Raw genomic sequence first — 20,033 nt, forward strand, 5'->3', positions numbered from 1 at the left:
TAAAAAGGTTGATAGGCTAGGGAGTCGTCACACTTTCCCAGCACATATATCTGAATATACTGTTGATTCATAAAATCTATTCATTGTTGTATTTATTAAGGGCAGATCATGCACTTTAACTGTCCAGTGCTTCCAGATTTCTATTAAATATGACCTATAATTAATTACAATATTAGTTAAATAGTTATTTCCTTAAATGTTTTACATTTATGTTAAAAAGCAGCTTTTCTGCCTCCCGGGTGGCGCAGTGGTCTAGAGCACTGCATCGCAGTGCTAGCTGCGCCACCAGAGTCTCTGGGTTCGCGCCCAGGCTCTGTCGCAGCCGGCCGCGACCGGGAGGTCCATGGGGCGACGCACAATTGGGCTAGCGTCGTCCGGGTTAGGGAGGGTTTGGCCGGTAGGGATATCCTTGTCTCATCGCGCTCCAGCGACTCCTGTGGCGGGCCGGGCGCAGTGCGCGCTAACCAAGGGGGCCAGGTGCACGGTGTTTCCTCCGACACATTGGTTCGGCTGGCTTCCGGGTTGAAGGCGCGCTGTGTTAAGAAGCAGTGCGGCTTGGTTGGGTTGTGCTTCGGAGGACGCGTGGCTTTCGACCTTCGTCTCTCCCGAGCCCGTACGGGAGTTGTAGCGATGAGACAAGATAGTAATTACTAGCGATTGGATACCACGAAAATTGGGGAGAAAAGGGGATAAAAAAATAAAGGATAAAAAAGCAGCTTTTCTGTGTTTGAATGGTGTGAGCGTACCCCAACAACAGAATGCTGTGGGCGTATACCAATAATTAAAAATATTAATGACAAGTAAACGACTTAAACGTCTCTGCCAAAAACGTGACATCATGTTATATGAGGAAATAGCAAGCATTTTTTAAACGGTCTGTTTGAGATACAACTTTAAGGTGGGGTTTGAAGTGTGTGTTTTTTTCTTAAATGTATGCTTTGATAACAAAATATGAGTAAAAGATGAGTTGATAACATTATTTGGATATGAGTTAACACAACATGAGCTTTTAAAAGTAAGATTTTTCACTGGACAGTCATTTACTTTAAACACTGTCATTACAGCACCACTAGTGGCTGTCAGCCAATCAGCACTCAGGGCTCAAACCACCCAGTTTATAATATACAGTGCAGCACTGCACAGTTGATTACTGATCAGACTGACTTTGATCAAAGATCAGGCTTTTCAATGTGAGTAAAAGCATCAGTTTAGTAGGCAACTATCTTCACTGCCAGTCTGCCACCAAGCTTCTTCTCATAACCTAGTATCAACTACCATTTTACTCTCTGTATCTCAGGAAATAAGGTTATCTTGTCCGATCCCAGTCCGTCTTGCATCTCAAACCACATTCAGGGCCGCTTTCATCACCAGTGACAACATGGCAATGCCAATGGTAAGTCTCATTAACTTTCATGCTTTCATGTGCTGATACTTTTATTCCACACAGTTACTTACTGATACAGGCAGCCCAAATCTTATCTTTTGTCAAAAAAGATCAGAATTGGGCTGCCTGTGTAAACGCAGCCATAGTGGCCTACGTGCTTACTGCACTCAGATATGTGTTGCTGAGTGAATTAATTTAAATGGTCAGGCCCTTGAGTCTTATGTTTTATGTTTTGACAACATGGTATTTGTTGAAAAAGTAATATATGCATGTGTTGAGGTTCGTTCCTTGTTCCTTGTCAATCATTGGCTCATTGGTGAAATTAGCATTCAGACAATATCTTTAATTAAATCAATCAAAAACCTTTATTAATGCAATTGCAGACAGAAGTTGACAACAGGAACATAGCATGCATGTTTCCGAGTAAGTTCTGCAAAATAGAAAAGGGTCCGAGTTGTTTTATTATGCCTGCAGTCATATATCTTAGTGATGTCACTGCCTACGTCATTACCTTCTACTCATGAGACCAAACCCATGCCTACACAACTATACAAACAAGAGTTTCAGTGTTATCTAAAGGCTCAGCAGTAAATGTCCACTCCCCAAGTTGATTTATAGTGGAATGTCTGACTAGTCTCTTATCTCTTTCACTCCCCTGCAGAGTTCTGTCTCACAGTCACAAATCTCTCAGGCCGTTTCTTTATAAGAGGCAGAGACTTAGAAAAGACTGTGAAACAATATTAAACATTATAATGAATATATATATATTGTTAATCTATAGTATAGGACCCTATAAATGTAAGGAGGGAGGGGTTTTATAACCCCACCTTCTATAAATACAACATACGCATAATCAATTATTATAATACATCAAACATTTGGTACAGCCCCTATCATGACCCCAAGGTGAACCCGACACATGCACTGTACATAGTGATTCCAATGATTATTAAAAGTCAGTCATTAAATATTTTATAACCCAACATGACATATTAAAATACAAAATCCCTTTTACCTTATGTTCAAAAGCACTCAATTTAATTATATGGTTCTTCATAGGAACTTGAGCTGAAGCATGTGGAGCTGAGAGCTGGAGACCAGTTCAAAGTACAGGGGAGGAATATGGATGCGGCTGAGAGGTACATTTAAAAAATAATAATAATAATAATCTTATTTACAATGATGGCCTACCCCAGCCAAACCCGGCCCAATTGTGCGCCGCCCTATGGGACTCCCAATCACAGCCGGACGTGATGCAGTGACGCCTCTTGCACTGAGATGCAGTGTCTTAGACCACTGTGCCACTCGGGAGCTGCATTTAACTGTTTTTTGTGTTTATATCACACAGAGGGACCCATAAGATTAATTTATGCATAAAAAAATAAATATACTACCAGTTTCACAAATTATTGCTCAAAAGAGGAGAAGACGGACCAGAGAATGGTTTTTTGTTTTGGTATACTGTATGTGTGAAATCAATTAATGTTAGACAGACATGTATTAGGGTTTCTGGAATGATGTGATTTCTATTTCCCATATCCAGGTTCCAGATCGACCTGGGCTGTGATGAAGACCACCTGGCACTGCACTTTAACCCACGCTTCAATGATGACACTGATGGTACTGTGCTCGTGTGCAACTCAAAGATTGCCGGCTGCTGGGGAGATGAGAAGAGGGAGATCCACAATCCACTCCAAAAAGGTTCTACATTCAAGATGTGAAAATGGAGGTTGAAGATATGGAGGGAGGGGGGTTTGGTCCTGGCTATAAAAATGGAGAATCTTGGGCATAGTGTTTCAGGTGTTCAATATAATAGAAACAATTAGGGCCTATGTCCATGTAATCTCCTGCTAGTATCGTTTTAAGGAAACTGGCGCTAATACACTGCACAGTGCTTACTCCAGCTTGTTCGTTGCAATTGGCCATGTGGGTGTAAGGGTGAACGTGCTACAACACTAATGATGTAAACAAATGGGGTTTCTCCCTCTCAAGATTGTGCTGAAGCTGACGGGTGACATGTTTGAAGTGGAGATGCCTGATGGACAGGAGATCCAGTTCCCCAATCGTGAGGGCCTAGACGTCATTACCTACATTCGTATCAAAGGAGACCTCAAACTTACTTCTTTCAAAATCTACTAGACCCCAATATATGAGGGGTGACTTAGTTAGATCAATGGGTTAGGACTATGTTGACATTGTAAACATGAACATAGTCAGAAACTGAAAAACCTCTTGGCAATGTGCCCTTGAGCAATGTACAATGAAGCACCGCTTTTATTATTCTAATCAGCTGTGCCATCATGTTTGTGCCATCATGTTTGTGCCATCATGTCTGTATGTTTTTACTATTTGAGCTCCCCTTAGATTTTCTTCAAGCTTTCAATAGCTTGCTGTTTTGTGAACTTCCTCCATTCAATTGGAATTTCACCTCTGCCCTGGAATTTTTTGTCATAAAACCTTTCCAGGTCTTTTTGAAATCGACAAACAAACCACTTCCAGTACGGAAGTTCAGAGAGGTCTGGTGTGATGCTCCAATCAACAAATCTTGGGCCAGCTTTTCTGTATTCTTTCCAAAGATATTTATCCTCTGATTCATGGGATGGGTAAAACCGGCCATTACTTGTTACTGAAGTTGTGCAAAAATCAATGCTAAATTCTACTGTGTCTCTGAAGTGGCATCCATTGATTCCAATAGGGCGATGAAAAGGGACATTGTGATCCTTCGGTTGGTGCCCCTCCATGGTGTTTGTGCAGATGGCTTTACAGAAGGGACACTGTACCCAGCAACAATCACAAAAGTGTTTGATCAGAATCTCATCTGGCCTCTCCCTGAACTGCTTCATGTGCAGGAGTGACACATTGCTGAGGCTTCTGTTGATCTCCATGATTCTGTTGGCAAGACCTTCCCTTACCTCTTTTTTGAGGAAGTCAAAGTCGGTTATGTCACAGAAATCACTGAAATGCTTTTCAGCAAATTTCAGCTCATCTTTTAGAGCACTGGAAAACTCTCTAAGCCACATGTTGGTGTCTCCATTCTTGTTTTTGACCGTCTTTGTTGCTGTATGCACTGCGTGGCTCACACGCTGCTCTTTAACTTTTATGTTCCCTTCAATCAAGGCAAGGACTTTGGACCTTTCTGTGAGCATATATTTCTCTGCAACCTCTCTAATAAATTTCTCAAAGTGTTTCCTTGGGTTTTGAATGTAGGTCATGAACTTGTCAAAGTTCTCCTTCTCCGCCAGTGATATCAGGATGTGTTTCTCCATGTTAGACCTGTTTCCACTGAATGGAGGGTGACTTAATTGCATTTCTCCAGCCAAGTCAATGGCCGTCTGGTCATAGACCGCCTGTACAATCGATTCTTTCAGTGTGTTGCAAATTAACTCCCCAAGCACAGCTGCAGTTGAGGACCCTTTGCAGTATCTCTTGAAAATATTGTTGTACTGTGGCCTCTTCTGCTCCAGGTAAGTAAGGGCATCATTGTTGCTTCTGAATTTGCTATGGGAATCTGCTAACTTACTTCCTGCAAGCTCACACACATGAAGTGAAAGATCAATCGTAAACTCCTTCTTGAATGAATATTTTCTTATCTTCGATTCAAATTCCTTCACGCTTTCTTTGACATGAGTTGCTATTTCTTGCATGTAACTGTCATTGTATCCCATCTTTTCTATGGGCTTTGTTTCGATTATCTTCTGGCTTTGTTTGACAACATCATTGGTGAATGCTCTTATCAATTCCTGATCTGTGTATGTTAGAATGTTGCTTGGACCAATGTGGTCAATTGTCTTGTTCTCTGGAGACTTAAACCCCCAAAAACTCTTAAAAGCACCCCACACATTATTTTTCTGCAATTGGTCATTGTTTGGCTTCCTTTGAGCATCTTTTGAGTGCTGATCGTCGTTAAAAAGATCTTGGTGCTTGGATACAATTGCATAGGTCGAATAACTCCCCAAGGTACACATCTCATGGTACATTCCGCAACTTTTCCGATCATGTACAAGAGACGATTCATTACCGATCTCTCCAAGGATACAAGTCACATCATCCGATATGTTTAGGTCCTTAATGGGAGGTGCATCTTTTGTCAACTCAGCAACCCACACTCCCCAAAGAGTATTGAATTCATTCTCAAGTTGTTTTTCATCCTTTGCCTTGTCCTTCAGTTTTGAGGCAAGTTCTTTGCTCTTTTGGAAGAGCTTGTTTTCATACTGTGTCTTCTTGTCATCCAGCTTTTTGCGCGCATCCCTCTGCTGAATAACCTCCTCTAACTTTCTTTTTGCTCCCTTCACAAGTTCATCATAAAGCTCACACATTTTGGTTTGAAATCTCCCTCGCCACTGAATCAACATTTCTTTATCTCTGTGTTCATCAAAGTACTTTTCCATTGATTTGTCCACTTCTTCACGAGTCTTTCTCATTTCTTCAACAAGGTAATGTCTCTCAACCCTGTGAAGTTTTCCATTTTCGATTCGATTGTGCAGTTGATTTTCAATGCTTAGCATGGCACTCCTGAGAGTCCAGATCCATTTTCCATACTGAATCTCAAGTTGTCTGTAAACTGCAATTTCTAGTGTGTTTTTGAAGCTGAACACAAAGTTTTCATTCAGCAGGGCATTCCAAAGGTCTTGGATACTGCTTTTGAACTGTGATAATGTCATGCCAAAAGACTTTGATGTTTTAGAGAGGATTGTTTTCCTTAGCTCCTGGACATTCTCACTGTAGCATGGGTTTGGTGGGGCCATGGGTGGGCTGCCCTCCCACAGCTGGGAAAAGTATTTCACATCTCTTTGTATGTCAAATGCAATGACATCGCTGAAACACTCTGCATTACTGTCCTCTTCTTTGGCAGCTAACTGGGTCATCTCGTCTAGTTTATCCTGTAAGCGCCTCTTTCCCTCCATGTTTTTCTCTCCAGCCATGATGTCTCCAACATTCTGGTGCACAAACACACAACTTGGAGACAGATTAATTTTTTTCATCCTCATGAAGGCCTGAACAGCTATCTGAATGATGTCCTGCATCTCAGCAGGATTCTCTCCAAATATGTTGATCAAGGTCATGTTTCCAAGGCCAATGACAAAAGTTGCAAGTTCATTGTCATGGTTCACTGTTGCCTTTCCTGCCAACTCTAAAGCTCGAAGTCCCTCAGTGTCAACAACAAGAACATAGTCAAACCTAAAGTCATCTTTCATCTCCTCGGTCACTTTCACCAGCTGCATGAAAGCACCTCTGGTACACCTTCCAGCACTTACTGCGAATTGCAGTCCAAACATTGCATTCAGCATTGTAGATTTCCCAGTGCTCTGGATTCCCAAAATGGACAAAACAAAGACTCTCTGATCTCCTAGTTTCTTGATAACTTCATCTAAAACCCCATTAATCCACATCAGTGGCACATGAGCTGCGTCACCATCCATTAGTTCCATTGGGTGTCCCGATATCATAAGTTCTGCCGCAAGCTCTGGAAGGTAAGACACGGTCACCTTACTTTCTCCTTTGCTTTCCCTGGCCACAGATGCATGGGCTTCATAGATCTGTCCCATTTCCCTTAGGATGTGTTCAAATCCGAAGGTTGCTGCTTGCAGCTTTCCTGATATTTTTTCCAGCTCCATTTGTCTCATTTTCAGTTGCTCTGATTTATCATGCTTCTTTCTCAAAGCCAGGACCTCAGACCACTTTTCATCATATTTGTGATGAAGGTCTGAGAGCTCATCCGAGGACAGGTCATCCAGTAGTATCCCTACCCACTTGAGGAAATATGATTTTTCTTTTTCTCCCAGAGATCGTAGACTTGTGATAAACATCTGCATGAGTTCAGTAAAGGCAACTTGATGTTGATAGTGTCGAATTTGCATCATTTCATGTTGTATTTTACTTCTTTCCATCTCTAGATTCCCTTGGAGATGATAAAGGTCTTTATTTTTTTGACACCAATCATGCCACAGCCTTCCTTGACATGGAAGAAATTTTTCTTTGATCTTGGACAGTTCCATTTCCTTAAGCAGATCCGTTATCTGCAGAGCATTAGTCTTCCCTACTTGGCAATCTTCATCATCCTCATCTACCCTAAACCCTGAGTACTCTGCCATGTCCTCAAGTTTGAAGGAGCAACATGGTCTTGACAAATTATTTCTAATGATCCTTTTTAGTTCCTCAGACACATCTGACTGATTTCTGTCTCTCAAACCCATTTTGTACTTTCCCTTTTTAATTTCAGTTGCAACAGAATCCTCTTCAGTGAGCAGACATATCAGAGGTTTAGAAGACTTGAACAGCTCCTGCACGATTGCCATACTTTTGTCGCCTTTTCCAAGACTTGGTAAAAGGATAACATTGACTGAGGCTTTTTCAATCAGTATGTCACGCTGAATTTCTTTCGCAATTGCGTCACCATGGAGATTACAGAATGCAACACAGTCAGTGAAAATATCATTGGGCTTCCCAGCAGGACAATACCATGCAATCTCTACCACCCCATCCATTAGGAGGCAGGTTTTACTGCTTCCTGGACAGTGTCTGTGGAAGAATGTGCTGTGACGTTGGTTGATCAAGTTGCTCATCAGCTGAGATTTTGATGAGGACACAGAACCAAGCCTAAAGAATGACACCATTGGTGTTTCTGCCTTGTAAATAGGCATACTTTGGCTGGTGAGCATATTAGAGTCATTAGTGGACTTCCAGGTTTTTCTGATTTGACGAAATGTCCACAAAGGGCATTCAATCTCTTCGGTGAAGGGATTTGGCACAAGCAAAGGCAAGGCATACTGACACAAGGACAGCTTTGTGACCATGAACTGCCGAAGGAAACTGTCTGAACAGTGAAACACTGCCATCTGGACGTCCATTGGGTGAACATGCGTGTTCCTCTTTATATCACCAGAGTCTGTGTTCTTGTTGAAAAGGGCATCAAAGGCACTTTCTTCTGTTTCTGCATTATCATTTCTGTTGTCATTTGTGTCATGCATCTCACTATTCTCATCTCTTACAGGAATGTACCTGGCTCTGTAGTCCAGCATCAACAACCTTTGTAGGAAAGTATGAGCAAGTTTGTTCTCTGTTTGGGGTTCGTGTTGATGTTGAGCAGAAGAGCCAATGTTCAGGAAGTCTGCAGTTGTCAACTTATCTTGATATTTATCTTGAAGGTGAAGTCTACACATGAGCTCTTCTACTTTTGCTAGTTGTATATTTTCTGGGATGTTTTTTTCAATTAAACTCCCGTCGATTTCCTCAAGTATCTTTTCTTCTCCCTTTAACGTTAACCAAACACATTTTAATAGCTTAGTAAGTCAAAACATCTGCCGTACTATCAACACACATACTTAAGAGTGACGCAGAGTGATATTTAAGAGATACAGTCTCTAGTATAAGTCTACATACCCCTTGCAGTCTCACATTTTGCAGCCTTAAAAAGGGATTAAATTAGATTTTTTCCCTACCGATCTACACAATCTACTCCACATTTTCAAAGTGAAAGAAAAATTAAAAGAATAGTGTCAATTTATTACAAATAAAAAAACAAAGATGTCTTGATTGCGTATGTCTTCACACCCCAGAGTAATAATTGGTGGAAGCACTTTTGGAAGCCATTACAACCTTTTACCTGGGCTTTGGTCCTTTCATATTTATTTTGATCCTGACAAACTCCCCAGTCCCTGCTGGTGACGAGCATACCCATAACAGGATGCTGCCACCAAAATAGTTGAAAATACTGTAGGGTTTCACTCTGTGTTGTATTGGATTTGACCCAAGCCTGTAGATTTTAATCTAGGCCAAAAGGTTATTTTATTTTTCATATTGTCTTGCAGGATTACTTAACAGCCTTGTGCAAACAATGGATGATTTGGAGTGGATTTTTTAATCACAGGATTCCTCCTTTTCACTTTGTCATACAGGTCAGTAATGTGGAGTGGATGCAATGTTGTTGATCCTATCTATTTCCTCAGTATTGTGGTGGTAGCATCATTTTATGGGCATGGTTGTCACCGGCAGGGACTGGGGAGAATTTTATTTTTCAGCAAGACAATTACACAAATGGGAATGCCAAAGACACCAGAATGGCTTTCCGATAGTTGTTCAGTGTTCCTGAATGGTCCAGTCTCAGTCCTGACTTAAATCTGCTTGAAAATCAGACACAAGGTTTGAATATTGCTATCAATGATTCCCAACCAAAATTACTGAGCTTGAGCAATATTGTTGTGCAAAGTTGGTAGAATCTTATTCAAAATGATTAACAACTGACAAAGATGCTTCCACCATGTGTGAAGACATATGCAATCAATACATCTTTTTTAATTTTTTTTCATTAATTTGGAAAGTGTTATATAATTTTTCTTTCAGTTTGAAAATGTGGATTAGGTTCTCTACATAAGTAGGGGAAATCGACTTTAATACTTGTTTTGATCGAATTTTAAGGCAGCAAAATGCAAAGACTGTACAAGGGGTGTGTAGAATTTCACAAGGCACTGTATGTGAGCTTACCAGAATTTGTGTAAGGTTATTTCAAATTACCTTTTCTTTGTTTGCAAGACCATCTTCAGGCAAGTTATCTGGAACTGTAAGTAAGAGGGACAGGAAAAAGTAAAGTGTATATTAGACACGTACAGTATGATGAGCAGAACTTTTCCTAATGTCTCAATCTTTGTGGCATTGATCACTTTTTTACAGGACATGAAAGTTACCATTGTCAACCAAGCTTTCCTAACAACACATAGAGGATTTCCCCCTATCTTCACATGTGAATCTGTTTACACACTTATCCCACTGTTGTCAATAGCTAGTCTCGGAAATCCGAGACCTAGGGCAACAGCAGATTGCCCTAAAATCACAAGTTGGGGTGGGCGGGGCTTAAAATGTGAGCACAAATTGTGATCTTGAAAAATAATTGCCTCATATATATGACAGAGGCGGACACAATGTGGATGCAGATAGTTAGGCTAATTATAGCCTCAGCCAGTCAGTAGGGGAAAACTTGTAAAGTTACAGTGCCTTCAGAAAGTATTTACACCCCTCGACTTTTTCCACATTTTGTTGTGTTACAAGGTGGGATTAAAATGGATTTGTCATTTTTTGTCAACAATCTAAACAATACTTTAATGTCAAAGTGGAAGGAAAATTCTAACATTTGTAAAAAAAAATATATATACAGTACCAGTCAAAAGTTTGGACACACTTACTCATTCAAGGGTTTTTCTTTATTTTTACTATTTTCTACATTGTAGAATAGTGAAGACATCAAAACTATGAAATAACACATATGGAATCATGTAGTAATCAAAAAAGTGTTAAACAAATCAAAATATATTTTATATTTGAGAGATTCTTCAAAGTAGCCACCCTTTGCCTTGATGACAAATCACATGTGGCGTTCCACAAGTTTCGATTTTGGGTCCGGTACTGTTCAGTTTATATATGTTACCCCTTGGCAGAGTTATCAGAAAGCCCAGCATTGATTTTCACTGCTACGCAGACGATACACAACTTTACATTTCTGTGTCACCAGAGGATTTTAGATCCACTGAAAAATTATTAGACTGTATTAGTGATTTAAATACTTGGTTGGCTCATAACTTCCTCCAGTTAAAGACCAAGGTATTTATTGTTGGAGCCAAAGCACAGAGAGAGAATCTAGCCGCACATTTGAATTAACGGGCAATAAAGATAAAACACCAGGTAAAAAACCTTGGTGTTATTTTCAATTCTGGACTACACTTTGAGTCACACATTAGGAATGTGATCAAAATAGCTTTTTACCACCTGAGGAACATTGCCAAGGTGCGGCCGTTTCTCTCTCAGTCTGATACAGAGAGACTCATCCATGCTTTTATTACAAGTAGGCTTGACTACTGTAATGCTCTCCTGTCTGGTCTGCTACCCAAGAAAGCCATTGGTCAACTGCAAAACATACAGAATGCTGCAACACGGGTACTGACCAAGACCAGACAGAGAGCAGACATTACAGTGGTTTAAAGGTCTCTGCACTGGCTGCCTGTGAGTTTAAGAATTCATTTTAAGATTCTTCTATTCGTTTTTAAATCAATCCACGATTGTGCACCCCAATACATGTCAGACATGCTTTTATGTTATGTACCCAGTAGGTCCCTCAGGTCCTCTGGCAGTGGCCTTTCAACTATCCCAAAGCCTAGGACCAAGAGGCATGGAGAGGCAGCCTTTAGTTATTATGCCCCTAGCCTCTGGAATAGCCTCCCATAGAACATGAGGGGGGCTGAAACTGTGAACATATTTAAAATAGATCTTAAAGCACATCTTTTTAGCTTTGCTTTTCCATCGGGTGCTTTTTAGTTGTTCAGTTTGTGTCATTCTTTAGTTTTTTATCTTATGTTTGTTGTGTAGTAAATATTTCAGCTTTTATTTTCAATGTTTTTTATTCGTTTTTTTCCTGTAAAGCACATTGCGTTTCATTCCATTTATGAAATGTGCTGTTTAAAGCTTGATTTGATTTGCATGTAAACGTGGTCAATGACAATCCCCAAATGTCATTACACTTTTTGGTGTTTTGTAACAGATGTCTCTTTCCATTCATCAAATGGTGTGAGTGCACAGTGCACTGTTTGGATCTGGAATTATTTTGGACTGGATGAACATGTGCGGGTAGCCGACTTTTTGAAGTGATTTGTTGGACAATAAGATGAAAACATCATAACTGGATGTGTTCATGCCAAATTAAAAGGTAATAAAACATGTTTTACCCTTAAATGACATGTACTTACTATTAGGCAAATAAAAAAGCAGGCCCACTCAAGCGCGTGCACACATATTGAAAAAAATAGACCCCCCCCCGAATGTCACGGTATAATTCGCACTCTGCCTATCTTAATATGCAAGATATAGACCGGGAAACAGTTTTTGGGTATCGTCAACGATCGGGGTAAGTGTGTGTAGACGGAGCCACATGTCAAGATGGGGAAAATCCTCCTACAGGACTTACCTGATGCAGTTTTCTCCTCGCTTTGTGATCGGTCACCCCAATCTGTTTTCAGTTGCCGTTTCCTGATCTCTTCATCATACATTTCTCCTGTGTAGCAGCATAGATCATTTTCAGACACCATGAGGTCTATCTGTTCAAGTAATGTTGAAATCTCGATTGGATCATTCATACTCTTTTTGCAGGTGAGATACCTATTTCCACACATTTCTATGAGATCCATCAGATCATTGTTGTCCTTTAGATCACCCAACCCAAAGTCTTGGTCATTCTTGTGGGTAAAGACGATTATTGTAAAGGCAAGGGCTCGCTCTCCAAGCATTCTTTCCAGCCACCCCACTCCCATTTTGAATTCATCAATATGCTGACCCAATGGTAGAAGTAAGAGGACAGCATTGATACCCTGCTTATGCACAAGTGGACCTATGTGATTCTCCTGGGTAAGTTCAGAACTCTGCAAGCCCAGCATGTTGATGACAGAGACACAACGACCGGACAAATCATACATCCTGGGTGCTATCTGTGAGAGTTCTGCTGCTGGTAGATCATCTTGACCAAGAAGGAGATTTCCAGATTCAATCTCCATAGAATCAGTGCCACCAATCAATGCAATTGTCAGAACAGGTGTCACTGAAAAATTATTATAAGAACAATTAAATGTACATACTGTAAGTTAGCTGTAAATCACGTACAATGCTATGACATGATGGTTGACTAAAACAATCTCACCTGTCTTACTTCTAATTGTAAATTGCTCTGGATTAGAGCATCTACTGAATTACTAAAATGTAAATTTCTTACTGCTTTGTGCGAAATTAGAAGACGTTGTGATTTCTGTCTTTTCTTCATCAGTCTTGGTTGTCTTGTCATCCTGTTGGTCGCTGTGTTGACTCTCAATGTCTGTGATGTCAAGGGCCTCAGGCTCCAACTGTAGAAATAGTTGCTGTGGATGTATCATGGGAGTATCAAAATACTGTAACGACCCGGTATTGTGTTCTGTGTTTGTGGGTGTGTTATGGTTCTCATGGCTACTAGCAGGGGTTAAATATGTCAGGACAGATGGAAAGGTTGGGGGGGTATGATGGGTAATCCCGCGGGGTTTGGAAATGCATAAATAGGGATTACTGTCTCATCTCTCTCTCTTCTGTTCGGGGCCTTGATCTGTTCCTATGAGAGTGACCCTTAACTCGACATGGTATAATTGTGTACGTTCGGCATTTAGCGGCGTGGGCTGTGGCCTGAACAATAGCCCAGTTTAGGAATAAACCTGTGTTCTGACCTGCACACCTAGAGTCCGTCTCTTTTCCTTTTATGACCCAGCCGGGTCATTACAATACATATCTGGATTACATAATTTGAGTACAAACATTTATACAAGTATTTTGTTAAAGTTACTGTGTAAATTAAAAGGTAGTGATCAGATTACATTTACTTCAGACCCAAGGTTTGGAAAAAATGGGAATGCCCTTGTCATGCAAATTCTGCATAGGTCTGCGCAAATATTAATAACATATTGAAAAGATGAGTAAGTTATTTCAGAATCTAGCAGATTCATTAACTACCAACAACAGCTGCAAATCCCAATGAAACTACATCATGTTTTGATGTTCACTTTCCTGGCTTTGTCTAACAACACTATCATGAATCTAGAAAATAGGTTTTGTGGGTCAGAGTGCAGTATATATTTAGTTTCATAGCACAAACGTTTGCTAGCAAGTTTCTCACACTGTCTTTAGCTGTGGTCTGCCAGGGCAAGTCCAGGAGGGATGCCTAGCAGTGATCCCACTTTCCAATTTCAGAACACTATCTTCACTGTCCTAGACGGGTATTTAGGTTCTGGTCAAATCACCAAAAAATAACACGACTTTTGGGCTATTCAAAACCCTAAAATCGGCGCTTTCTATGCCGAAATTACACAATAATGTTACAAAACCTCCAGGGCGTCCGTCCTATTGTAGCGACATTGATGCAGTAACGGTCCCTTTATCAACTTTTGACTTTTTTTATTAGACTACTCGCAGAACAGCTCCCCTCCTTTGTAAAGGACACCAGCAGTATGATCTCTATTATTGAACCTCTTGATTCTCTCCCTGTGAATACTTTGTTAGTTACTTTTGATGTTGAGTCGTTATACACGAATATTCCACACGGGGGCGGTATTGAAGCCATGAAACATTTTCTTCTGCAACGTGACCCTAATGAACTACCTTCCAGGGCATGCATTATAACATTTACTGAAATAGTACACACACGTTTAGAAACTATTTCATGTTTATAAATGATTTCTTTATTCAGACCAAGAGTACTGCTATGGGATCATCCATTGGCTACTAACTATGCTAATTTGTATGTGAAACAGTACTCAATACTCTCAAAAAATATGTATTGCCTAACATTATTATATGGAAACGGTACATTGATATTTTTGTTCTATGGAGGGGTGATGCAAAACAGCTCCAGGCATTCCATGCTTTTCTTAACACTTGTTCTGAGCACCTGAGATTTACTATGCAATCTGGCACACGTCAAATCCGTTTCCTTGATCTTCTGATTGTGTGAGGATAATGTTCTATACACTGACATATACAGGAAACCTACTGATCGTAACAGTTTGTTGAGGGCTGATAGCTGTCACCAGCTTCCCTTGAAAAACAGTTTTCCCTACAGCCAATTCTGTCGAATCAAAATCATTTGCAAAAAAACAATCAGATTTCGACAGAAATATGGCTGAGATGCAAAGAAAATTCAAGGACAGCGGGTACAAAAATGATCAGATTAAAAATAAAATTTAAAAAAAGAAGCATTCTTACTACCTGCTATTCAAAGTGCTCTGAACAAATTAAGGGTAATCGTTCGCAAACATTGGCACATTCTAAGATCGGTAATGTGTTTTCGGACATATTCTCGCGGGGCAGAAATCTCAGAGCACAATTGTTAAACTCTGATTTACCACCCCAAAACAACGCCTCTACCGGATGGAAACTACAAGTGTAATGGTTGCGCTCAATGCAATGGCACTTAAAAACGTAGCTCCTTCAAACACCCCCAAACAGGGAAACAAATCCCAATCAAAGGTGTTATCACGTGCTCCAATGATGCAGCTATTTATTTTATGAATTGTCATTGTGGTAAAACGAAGTGCGAATTAAAAGTGTGAATCTCGGAGTATCGTAAAAACCAGTTGCGGCCCACTTTTTGGAATCGAACCACTCGATTTCGTGTCTTACGTTATATCGGCACCGAACACGTCACCATCCCTATGAGAGGAGGTGACCTCGACAATTTATTGTTTAAACAAGAGGCTGCCTGGATCATTCATTTAAAGACGCTTGCTCCCTTTGGTCTCAACCTAGACTTTGATCTGAAGCCATTCTTGTGATTATTGTGATTTTGCTATTCATTGGAAATATTTGTAGGCCTATGTAGCCAAATTGTATCTTTGATCGTATCCTATCCTTTTCAGTTTTTTTACATGTTCTATTTATATCTGTAAATTAACTAATGATATCAAGCCACACCCAGCCATGATTACAGCCACATGTGTGTGTCCTTTTACACTATATAAACTAGTGACCCGCAGTGTTTGTCATTATACCCTGATTAAGACAGCTTGTCTGTCGAGATGTTGGTTATTAGGTTATTCAATTATTTCATCCTAGTGTGCGCCTTTTCCTTTTCAAGTGTTCTACTCCGCTTGCCAGCACCTCACCTAAACAGGTGTGCGTTTCTTTCGCCTCCAGATTTTCCCAGTAACACGTACCTCCGAGGGAGGCAACGGGTGTTCGAGCAGTAAGGGCTAACAAAGCTGTCTGTAGACGAAAGTCGGCAAATGAAGTCGTGGGGAGGTGCATCTGCGACAGCCAAAAGTCGGACGCTAGTGGTTTTCCAACAGCAAGGCTCAGATCAACATGGTAGCGTCAACATAATTGCTATTGTTTATAAAAAAATGTCTTTGTACATTTCGAAATAAACTTTTCTATACACCTATATCACACACTTACAAACTGAAAACGTGCATACTGCTAGGTTAGAAACAGGCCTCAAATATAACTTTCATTTGTATCTGCTTTAGAATCGTGGAAAAGTTGGTTTCTGTTTAGGGTCACGCTTGTGTGGGGTCAAACAAAAACAATGATTGGTGTGTCACAAGAATACAGTAGACAGAGCCATGATGCAAGGACTGACCATCATTTTAGACATCATTTGGCTTACTGGGATCTCCTTAAAATGTTGATATTTGGTTACGTTGACAACCAAATATAATTAAATATCACATTTGTAATGCAGAAAATAGCCTATTAACTTATTTACATGTTACCTAATTATATATTAATTAATGTAATGTGGCTCCCGAGTGGCGCAGCGGTCTAAGGCACTGCATCTCAGTGTTAGAGGTGTCACTACAGACTCTGGTTCGATTCCAGGCTGTATCACAACAGGCCGTGATTGGAAGTCCCATAGTGCGGCGCACAATCGGCCCAGCGTCATTAGGGTTTGACTGGGGTAGGCCGTCATTGTAAATAAGAATTTGTTCTTAAATTACTTCCCTAGTTAAATAAAGGATAAACAGAAATAAATAAAATGTTGGATTCATGTCTCCATCTCTACCTAAAATCACAGTTAAAATGAGTTCCATCTGTGCCACTGGCTTAATCATATTCTTTAACTTAGATTTTTGACCCAGATGGAGACATGAATGAATAGAGACATGAATCGAACATACAGTATCAGCCAAGCAGTAGATGCTATAGCCAAGTAAATCTTCTTCAGATGTTGATATTTGGTTGCATAGACAACCAAACACAATTCAATATCACTTTTGTAATACAGTAAATAACCTAAAATAACAGTATTTATTAAACCTTAAAATAAATATTTATTCAACCTAAAATGAGTAAAACATCCATGGCCACATTTTGGGGTTACTGTAATTTGTAAATGTCTTCTTATATAATCCTAGAAAGCTTGCATGTTCAAGACGGCATGTGAAGGTCGCAGATCTAAGGAGATCTTCTCAATTGCTCTGATGTTAAAGTCTGGTCTCATAGACTAGATGTAACATAGTAAACGTAAATCCGGGACACGGCAGAACTTTAAATGCAATCTTAACCACAATTTAGGTTATTTGTTTTTGCTATTAGATGCAGCACAGTGATAACACATTCTGTTGTTCTATAAACAAAATATCAGATATTGTTTTCCCATTGGAACTTTGTTTTGCTTTTAAATGGTTGGAAGCGTAGTGATGACCCATTTAGGTGACAACTAAACCAAAAATCTGACAATGTTTTCCATTGGAATTTAGTTGTGCTTTTAGATGATTGAAAGCATAGTGATAACACATTGGGAAATCAACAAATATTTGGCTGTCTTTTTGAGTGGGTGATTAAAGGTTGTAATTACATTTTACATATTTAGCAGACACTCTTATCCAGAGCAACAATTAAGGTTAAGTGCCTTGCTCAAGGGCACATCGACAGATTTATCATCTAGTCGGCTCAGAGATTCAAACCAGCAACCTTTTGGTTACTGGCCCAATGCTCTAAACTGCTAGGCTACCCTGTTGTCCCCTCTCATTGATCAACGTCTAAGCCAAATATTTCCCAATTGTCCACATTGAAATGATGTGCCCAGTAGAATGCTTGTCTCTTTGTCTCTGTTTTAATGATAATTTTCCTGATTTATTTGAGAGTCAATTTCTGACACTCTCTGTCTTGCTGTTCCTAACATGATGTTCCTCAGTTACTCACATGTTCTTCTCCTTGACATGTACACTCAGACGACGGCTCCAGTGCGTCTTCAGTCTTTGTCTCCATTTCCTTATTTTCTCCAGTCTCCATTATTAGCTGCTACTAGTCACTGCAAAAAAAATTAAGAAAAATCAATATGTTTTATATTATTATATTCACTTCAGTTACCTTACATCAAAACAAAACCTTTGTTAGTATTTTACTATATAAAGCAGCACTTAATTGAAAACAGTTTAATTAATAGTAAATAATACAATTCTACTGTATCAGCAGATTTAGTAGAATTTACACATTCTGTTCATGCTCACTTTCAGTTTATGATTTTTATTTGGATCCCCATTATCTGTTGAAGAAGCAGCAGCTATTCTTCCTGGGGTCCACACAAAACATAGAACATGGCAAAATACACAACACTAATGGACAGGAACAGCAGCACAAATGTAATCTAAGGACACTATGACGAAAGAACAATACGACTATTACAAAAAAGAAGAAAGAAAATGAAGAAATCAATTAATAATGCTAAGAATAATGTGTGTGTGTGTGTGTGGTGTGGTATGGTGTAGTAGGTCAGGGCGTGACTAGGGGGTATTCTAGTTTATAATTTCTATGTTGTGTTCTAGTTTATATTTTCTATGTTGGTGTTTTGTATGATTCCCAATTAGAGGCAGCTGGTTATCTTTGTCTCTAAGTGGGATCATATTTAAGTAGCTATTTTTCCCACCTGTGTTTGTGGGATATTGTCTTGTGTTTGTGCATTTACACCACGTAGTCAGGTTTAGTTGTTCATTTATTGTTTTTTTTCTTTAAGTTTCACTTTGCTATAAATATGTGGAACTCAACATCCGCTGCGCCTTGGTCCCGTTCTTACGACAACCGTGACACCCTGTTGTCATTATTTACCTGATAGTACACAATCTAATTGGTTTTGATTAAATGTTTAATTGTACAGTGTTTGATTTTATACTACTTACACTGTATTATACTACTTACACTGCCATACTACAGTTACCATGAGGTGCAACATAAACAAACATGCATTATGAAGGTTACTTACAGTTTGCAAAGTGATATCCATTTCTTGTCTGTTCATAATGTAGACTGAAGTGAACCTTTCATCCACAGGGTATTTATAAGGCCTATAGTATCTGTCAAAACATAATTTCCAGGAAATCACATGACCATGTGTAAATGAAACTGAAGGCATTTGAGATGACAAAGTTCGGTTAGCAATCAGTACACTGTAACTAATACTGTTTATCGCAAGGCAAACATATAGGACATCCATCAAATTATATATTTTACGTGAATGTATATTAAAAATGAAGTGCAAAGTTCCCAAAATCCTTTATTGGAGTGGTGGGGAAACAAAACTCATTAATTGTGTAATGCAGTATAAAGTTGACCTCATTTAAAAGTTATATAGACCTTTGAGAATGCATACACCCACCCTGTCACATGATGAAGACAGTTTTTTTCTCAGTGACTCACCTTTATAAAGCAGGTTTACAAGTATAATGAGTTTAGTTTGCTCCGAGAAACTGCATAGCATTATGTGTGTGTGTGGCTGTGGTGGGTAGATGTAAAAGTGCATTTGTGTTTAAACATGTGCTTGTCTGTGAATGCTTTTGTGGAATGTCATCCTACTTGCACCAAGATAACCTCAGGTGTGTGTGTGCAGGAAGTAGTTGACAGAGAAAGAGGAAGAGATGCAGTGTCTCTGCTCTGAATTAAAATCAGCTCTGCCCAGTCCTATACAACAGGTGCCATGGAGTCCTCATCCTTAGTCATTGGGATCTCAGAAAGTGGAATTTGAGTGTTTAGCTTCTACATCTGAATGAAGGGACAAGATAGTATTGCCTTCTTTGTATGTCTAATGTAGTTTTTAGGACAAATTATGATGTTAATCTAGTAAATCTGTTCCCAAGTATTCCCTTGAATAAGTAGAGAGACA

The 20,033-nt window shown here is 39.6% G+C and overlaps 2 protein-coding genes across 2 annotated transcripts; one reads left to right on the plus strand and one right to left on the minus strand.

Annotated features, from left to right (window-relative positions):
• Window positions 1-1,378: 1,378 nt before the first annotated feature.
• On the plus strand, window positions 1,379-3,523 carry LOC120033998 (galectin-2-like). The gene is made up of 4 exons (XM_038980396.1): window positions 1,379-1,393; window positions 2,444-2,523; window positions 2,928-3,015; window positions 3,377-3,523. Exons 1-4 carry the CDS (start codon window positions 1,379-1,381, stop codon window positions 3,521-3,523), a joined length of 330 nt encoding a protein of 109 aa, XP_038836324.1.
• LOC120034451 (interferon-induced very large GTPase 1-like) lies at window positions 1,726-19,196 on the minus strand. The gene is made up of 6 exons (XM_038981018.1): window positions 19,137-19,196; window positions 18,080-18,188; window positions 13,131-13,272; window positions 12,333-12,419; window positions 9,896-9,939; window positions 1,726-8,634 (listed from the first exon to the last, which is right to left on the minus strand). The coding sequence occupies exons 2-6, from the start codon at window positions 18,167-18,169 to the stop codon at window positions 3,745-3,747; spliced, it is 5,253 nt and encodes a 1,750-aa protein (XP_038836946.1). The 5' UTR covers window positions 18,170-18,188; window positions 19,137-19,196; the 3' UTR covers window positions 1,726-3,744.
• Window positions 19,197-20,033: the final 837 nt, after the last annotated feature.

The sequence above is a fragment of the Salvelinus namaycush genome, chromosome 41 (genome assembly GCF_016432855.1).
Source record: "Salvelinus namaycush isolate Seneca chromosome 41, SaNama_1.0, whole genome shotgun sequence".
NCBI lineage: Eukaryota > Metazoa > Chordata > Actinopteri > Salmoniformes > Salmonidae > Salvelinus > Salvelinus namaycush.

Coding starts and splice junctions, on each gene's coding strand:
- LOC120033998 (XM_038980396.1), top strand. Junction 2,524..2,927: donor AATATGGATGCGGCTGAGAG/GTACATTTAAAA, acceptor TCCCATATCCAG/GTTCCAGATCGACCTGGGCT. Junction 3,016..3,376: donor ACACTGATGGTACTGTGCTC/GTGTGCAACTCA, acceptor CTCCCTCTCAAG/ATTGTGCTGAAGCTGACGGG.
- LOC120034451 (XM_038981018.1), bottom strand. CDS start 18,169: ATGGAGACTGGAGAAAATAAGGAAATGGAGACAAAGACTGAAGACGCA. Junction 9,940..12,332: donor CGAGGAGAAAACTGCATCAG/GTAAGTCCTGTA, acceptor TCTTACTTACAG/TTCCAGATAACTTGCCTGAA. Junction 8,635..9,895: donor GTCTTGCAAACAAAGAAAAG/GTAATTTGAAAT, acceptor TTAACGTTAAAG/GGAGAAGAAAAGATACTTGA.